Below are 7,997 nucleotides of genomic sequence, written 5' to 3'. Positions count from 1 at the left end.
CTTAATAGTAATAGAAAGTAAACTTAATTCGCTATAGAGGCGATATCGCGAAGTCTTAATTCGTTAATAAATATTATATATCTTAATATAGTCGATAACTTATTTTAAGCTCTTATTTTAATAATATTTATAAATAAATAGCTTATATATCTTCGTAGCGCTAAAGTATTTAAATAATAAATTATTATAATATTTACTAATAAGCTCTTTTTTTAAGATCTTATCTCTAGAGATATAAAGGCGATTATTATATCTTAATAATCTCTTAAAATTTAAAATTTATATTTAATTACGCGTATAACGCTTAATTACTAATTTATTAATATTAATTTAAAAAGAGTTTATCTAATTATTATAGACTTATAAATCTTAAATTAATATTTTTATTAATCTTTAAAATACGTTATAAATAATCTCTTATACGACTTTAGACTTTCTTCTAGAAATAATTATTTAAATATTAATAATACGAAATATAAATATTATTATTACTATAATCTTTTTATTTCTTTATAATTACTCGTTATTAATTTAAAGTATAAATTTATTCTATAATATTAATAGTAGTTTAATATTTAATGACGAAGTTCTTTTATAATTAGAGCGTCGCGATAGCGAATTAATAGAGTTTAATTTATCTATTTAATAAAAAATCTTAAAGTTATAAGTAGCTAACTTTAGCGTCTAACGAGCTTATCTGAAATTTAATTTCTTCTATTTTATAAAGCTCTTAAAATTATTATAATTCGTTAAAATCTTAATATAAAATATATTATCTTCTAGATAGTAATATTATTATTTTATAAATGCTATAATAGCGAGTAGCTCTTAATTATAAATCTTATAGTTTTACTTTATAGAAATTATTTTTCTAAATTAGAATATTATTAGTTATTAGTAGCTATTCTTATTTAATTATAAAAGTATAGGTCTTATATCGAAGTTAAAAGCGTCGATTTTAAGATATAGCTTTAAATTTAAATTGTAATAATATAGAAATAATATAGTTATAAAAGTATTTTAAAGCTACTAGAATATTAGCTTAGCGTTATCTATTTATTCTAATAATTTAGATTTTTTATTATTCTTATTTCTTTTAAATAAGTTAATAAATAATATAATTATATTAAAATAATTGTAAATAAATCGTTAATAGAAATTAATAAAGTCTAAAAAGACTTATATATCTTAATAACTTTTTAATTTTAACTACTTCTTAATAATAGTAATATATTTTTAATTTATTACGATATCTTCGATAAATATAATAAATTCTAGAAACTTAATTCGTTTAATATAGAATTAATACTTCTTAAGATTAATATATAGTTAAAATTAATATAAACGCTTAAGTACTTATTTAATATATCGTTAATACTTTATTAAATTAGTACTATAAATTAGAATATTATTTAAATATATTACGTATATTATATTTATTAAATCTATAAAAGCTCTATTAATATACGCTTAAAAAGTTATTAATATATTAGCGAGCTTAAAAGATATAATTAAATATTCGAAGTAATTATAGTAATTATAAAACGCTATTTTCTACTTATTATCTTCTTTAATTTAAATTTAATAATAGATATTCTTAAAGTCTAGCTTTATAAAGATCTTAAACTTATATAAGCGATTTAAAGTCTCGATAATTAGAGATAGCGAGTGTCGATTTTTAATAGTTATTATATTTAGATCTCGATAATTAATATAAAGATAAAGCCTCTTATTCTTTTTAGAAATAAAAAGAATTAATACTTTAATTAAGAAAGTTAAATAATAAATTTAGTTTTTCTAAAGAGAATTCTTTAGATAGCGTTATAGCTTCGCTAATTTCGTTTAAGATAAATTATATAAGAGATTATATAGCGGCTTCTTATCGCTTTTAATCTTAATAATATAATCTCTCTACTTAAGCGTAGATAAGATCTCTATTTTTTTATTAAAAAAAATATTATTAAACTCTAATAACTTCTAAAAGAGCTTTAGACTATATTCATTTTTTAATTTATTTCGCGCTATCGCGATATATATAATCGCGAATATATTTAATTTCTATTTAATAATTTAAATAAATTTAATTAATTCTTTAATCTATAATTTATTAGCGTTAACTTTAAATCGCTATTACTTTATCGCTAAATTTAATAATACTTATAATTAATTTAGTTTAAATATATTTAATACGATATTAAGACCTTTTTAATTAATAATATAGAAGAGTATATTATATTTTCTACTCTAATTCTAGCTATTTATTAATTAGTAGTTTAACTAATACGCGCTATAGTAATATATACTTTAATTACTTAGCGCTTTTAATTATAATAAAATAATATTATAAGATTTTAAATTTTATTAGATTACGAATTTTTATGAAATTAAATTAATATATACTTTAATATCGAGTAGAGTAACGAGTTACCTCTATTCGTCTTAAAGCTTTATTTATCTCTTTATAAGAATAGAAGAAATTATCTCTATTAATCGTTATTCTTATCTCGCTTCTAAGACGATTATAAGATTTAATCTTTTTTTATTAATACGGCGTTAATATTAGTAATAGACGATTTATTAAGATTTAGATATTTAGATATTTAATAACTCTATTTATTATAATAAAAATAATTATTCTTTTTATAATTAGAGTTAAAGAATTTAACTTTATATTTTATATTACTCTCTTAAATACGCGTTACTTTAATATTATTATTTAAAGTTAATTTAAACTTCGAAATTCGCTTCTTTAAAGACTTATTCTTAATAAACTTTTTTAAAGACTTCGAATAAGAATCGCTATTAAAGTGTATATATTTTAAAATCTTTTTCTATATAATAGTCTAGATAAGAATTTCTTTCTATTATCTCGATATACTATTAATATTTAAAATTTTATTTTTAAACTTTAGTCTAAGTTTAGCTAAGAAGAAATTAGCTTAATATTTCTTAGAAAATAAGAGTAAATAAGCCTTTAACTTCTTTAGATAGATTTTAAAAATAGATATCTTCTAGTTAAAGCGGTATTTAATCTTCTCTTATTTTTTATAAACGAGAAGATAACGATTTATTAAATTCGTAATTAAATTAAATAAAAACTACTTAAAGAATTTGAAGATTATATTTCTTAGATTATAGATTTAATAGTATCTATATTATTAGATATTAAAATTATCTTTTAAAGACTATATATAATAAATAATTCTAACTTAATCGATAATAAAATATTTAGAATTTATAAGAAACTTAATTTCGACTTCGCGAAATTAGCGTAAGTACTTCTTCTTATTAATATTTTTATAAGAATATATTCTTTTAAAATAAAGTATTTTTATCTTAATTAATATATTTATTAAAAACGCGATAGTAATTAATATAGATAGATCTTCGCTAATTATAAATAATAAACTAATATTATAAAGCTCGTAATTATAAGCCTTTAATATAGTTAACTCTTATTCTTATTTTAAATAACGATTTTCGACTTTAATAACTATAAGATATTATTCTATAATAAGATTTTTTATTAATAAAAAACTTTCGAACTAGTTATTAACGCTATAGCGGCTATTAATATTATTTTTATTATTTATTATATAATTTAAAGATAAACTCGATATCGTAATAATAATAGGCCTTTTTCTTTAAAAGATAGAGAGATTAGAATTATAAAGGCGTAGTCTATTAGCGATTAGCTAGCGAATATAAACTATAAAAGATATAAAGTCGTTATAAAGTTTAATAATATATTTAATAATAGAACTAATCTCTAAGAAATATTAAAACTTTAAAATATATAAAGTAGATCTATATTCGTCAAGTCTCTAAGTATACGAGATACATTATTAAAACTAAATTCTAAAAGGGACCTTAACGTAATATATGCGATGTCGGCGCCTTAGCGTAAGTAGCGCTAAGGTCTATAACAGTATCAGGCCTAATATAGAAACTTTCTAGATTTATAGATGTATTTTATTATAAAGAGATAAGTAAAGACTTATAAATTAAAGTTATAATTTTTTTTTTAATTAAGGCTATCGAGTAAATTTAGTAAGCGATCTTTAATAAGCGATCTTTAGTAAGCGATCTTTGATAAGCGAACTTTAATAAGCGATATTTGAATTTCTTACGCTTTAATAATTATAAGATTAAATTTAAGAATTCTTTTTCTATCTAAAAGCGTAAATTACGTTTTATAATTTTAAAAAAGAAAAAAATTAATAGAAAATAAAAAGGTTATTCTATATATAAATAATTATATTTATCTTTTTAATAAGAAAACGTAAAAGGACTAGCGAGCTAACTTAGTCGATTTAATTAAAGAGCGTAACGAACTCGAATTTATAATTAACTATATATATAAATTTAAGATTTTTTAAATTAACTCTATCTTATTCTTTTATATATATTAATTTATATATAAAGAAAAAAAGAAAAAATTAAAGCGAAAATTTTATAGAAGATTATAACTAGCGTTAGATATTAATACTTTATCTAATCTAACTAGCTTATAAAATTTATAAATACTATTTAAATCTCGAAATTTTCGCTCTATTATCCGCCCGCTAACTAAGTATAATATTTTTTATTCTATACTTAGATAATTATTAACTTATAAAAATATAAAAGTAAGCTATAATTACGTAATCTTAAAAGAAATATTAGTCTTTAATATTCTTTTTTCTATAGTTAACGAAGATTTTAATGCGATTTATATTAACTTTTAATATCGTTTCTAGTACTATCTATTCTACTTACCTCTATATAATTAACTTTAAAACGACGAGACTTAATTACTCGTATATAAAGGTTAAAACTAATTTAACTATCTTTATTCTATATAAATATAGACTCTAGAATTTTAAATATATTAGATATATTCGTATTAATTTATACTTTCGATATATATAGTTAACTAGATCTTTTTATATTTAGATACGATAAAATATACTAGAGTAATAGAAAAAGAAGTCTTTATCTTTATTATATCGTATTTAATCTTATACTTACGTATATAGTAGATAGATTTAATAATATAATTTAAAAGAATAATTTAAAATAAAAAAGATAATAATTTAATAGACTAATTATATAGAATAATACTTAGCGTCGTCGATTATCTATAAATTAAATTATTATTTTATATTATAAAATAGTAATTTAAATATATAATTATCTAATTAGATTTTCGTACTATAAAGTTTAAGAGAGATTTCTTCGAGATATAATTCTTCGAAACCCTCTAAAGTCTACTATTAGTAACTCAGCTAAAAAAGCCTGGTTTCGGGGATATCTACGCTTAATAGCTAGACACCCCTATTTGAAGCTAAATAGAACCCCGTAGAACCCTCGTAGAAACGTCGTAGGGCTCTCGTAGGGGTCGCTGCTAACATCTACTTATTAGATAATTACGTATAATACCTTTTAAGATAATTTACTTTCTTACCTTATTGAGTAAATTCGTAGGGCTGTAAGGCTGTTTCCGCTTTAAATTATTTTATTGAATTACATTGCTAAACCTGTCTACTTCTCTTTATAAAATTATTTACGAGAGCGTTTATTTAACGATTATTCTATTAAATTTTCGTCGTAATTATCGTTAAATATACGTAAGAGGTATTTCGTATTATATAGATATAGAATTATATTAAAATAGTCGTTATAATAGTTATTATAGCTATTTAAGTAGATTATAAGTAATTACTATTTAAAAATCGAGTAGAATCTCTATATAGAGTAATAAAAAAATAATAAAAAATCGAGTATATTAAAATAAAGCTCTATAATTATACTCTCTATATATAACGTATTAGACGACTAGACTATATTAGAAATACGTCGTTAAACGACTTATTAATAAATCTTTATACGCGAGACTAATTTATAAGAATATAATATAGTAGTAAGATATATCTTATAATATATAGCTTATACTATCTATAATACTATTAGTAATACTCTTTATAATACTCTTAATAGTACTCTATTTAGTAGTCTTAATAATACTTCTAGTAATACTCTTAGTAATACTCTATCTAATATTCTTAATAGTACTTTTTATAATACTCTTAATAATACTCTATCTAGTAATTTTAATAGTACTTCTAATAGTATTCTATTTAATAGTCTTAGTAGTAATACGCTATCTAGTACTTTTAATAATAATACTCTATCTAATACTTCTAGTAATAATATTCTATTTAATACTTCTAGTAATACTCTATCTAGTAATTTTAATAGTACTCTATCTAGTAGTCTTAGTAATACTCTATTTAATACTCTTAATAGTACTTTTAATAGTACTTTATCTAGTAATCTTAATAATAATACTCTATTTAATACTTTTAATAATACTCTATCTAGTAATTCTAATAATACTCCTCGTAATACTTTTAGTAGTACTCTATTTAGTAGTTCTCGTAATACTTCTCGTAGTACTTTTAGTAATACTTTATTTAATAATCTTAGTAATACTTTTAATAATACTTTATCTAGTAATGTTAATAGTAATACGCTATTTAATACTTTTAATAATAGTACTCTATTTAGTATTTCTAGTAATACTCTATCTAATAGTTTTAATAGTACTTTATCTAATAATCTTAATAGTACTCTATCTAGTAATCTTAGTTATACTGTCATGAGATGCCTCAGGGACACTCATAGGGCCACTAGCGTAGGCTTGGCACCGCACATATGTGCCCTGCAGACCACATAGATAATCAACATCTTTTACACCACACACATATATGAGTCAAACCATAATGATTCCTTAACAATTGGTAGCAACACCTTAAGATCTAATTCCACTTGATCCTATGATGTAGTAGACGTCTCTTTTACGAGCCACATCTACACCACACGTTTACGCAAAGCCTACATCAAACACCTAATAGTGCAACGCTCCAAGCCGGCCCTCACATACACTCGCTGTCATCGAGTACCTTTTGACACCGTCCCATCGATCCTTTCACTAGGCCTGTCGATATCACAATGGCAGAATTACTGCAGACCCTACATGAGCAGTACCGCACCGAGCACTATGGCCCATTTCACACAAGAGAGTGCTACCCATGGGAGTATGACGCAGAAGCTCAACAATGCTTAGAGAGAGGCAATAAACCATCCTATTTCGTCACCGAAGAAGACTGCAAGTTCTTTCAACAACAGGCCAAAATCCTTCAAGACCGAGCGGCCTACATACGTCAAGAATGGGCTAGACAAGAGGCTACCTTACAGCCAAGCACTAAGCCTGTCACTCAGCCAGTCACTCAGTCAACCACTCAGCTGGCCACTCAGCAAGCCACTCAGCCAGAGCACTCAGTTGAGCAAGAGGAGGAACTACAACAGGCAAATGCGGAGAACACTGCGGAGAAACCAAGCGACAACGAGGCCACCATCATCAAGAACATGGCTCTACTCTCCACGATCTCACACCAGTCCAATCAGCCAGTGCAAGAGGAGGAACCAATACTACAGGCAAATGCGGAGAACACTGCGGAGAAACCAAGCGACAACAAGGCCACCATCATCAAGAACACGGCTCAGCTCTCCAAGATCCCACGTCATATGCTCTCCACGGTTCCACGTCAAATCATCACTCAGCAAGCGGAGAACACCACTGCAACTTGGCCTGTCATCCCCACTGCATTGATATGGTATATCACTGCAATGACGTCACAAGAGGAGGATCTACTACGACGATTACAGCCAATTGGGCCTCTGCAGGAGGAACATCGGACGATGCATATTTGGACGAATTGAAACCGTCCGATGTCTTGCTCCGACAGTCATTTCATTATTTAAAAGTTTTCATTTCAGCAGGAGATTTCGTGGGATGCACACCACTAATTAGCCCGGTGTCTCCATTCCTTTCCGACATTCGAAAAACCATGCATGCATACTTCTTGCCATGAGGACATGGCATTTCTCTGTTTTTTGTGGGCAATTGTCATGAGATGCCTTAGGGACACTCATAGGGCCACTAGCGTAGGCTT

General features: G+C 24.7%; 1 protein-coding gene across 1 annotated transcript; it reads left to right on the top strand.

Moving 5' to 3' along the window:
- Nucleotides 1-6,993: 6,993 nt before the first annotated feature.
- Nucleotides 6,994-7,764, top strand: HO133_009632 (uncharacterized protein; the record flags this gene model as incomplete). Its single annotated transcript, XM_037300493.1, has 1 exon — nt 6,994-7,764. One exon carries the CDS (start codon nt 6,994-6,996, stop codon nt 7,762-7,764), a length of 771 nt encoding a protein of 256 aa, XP_037154341.1.
- Nucleotides 7,765-7,997: the final 233 nt, after the last annotated feature.

Source organism: Letharia lupina (genome assembly GCF_014066315.1).
Source record: "Letharia lupina isolate WasteWater1 chromosome Unknown contig_7, whole genome shotgun sequence".
In the NCBI taxonomy this organism is placed as follows: domain Eukaryota; kingdom Fungi; phylum Ascomycota; class Lecanoromycetes; order Lecanorales; family Parmeliaceae; genus Letharia; species Letharia lupina.
This window is presented reverse-complemented; position numbering and strand designations above follow the sequence as displayed.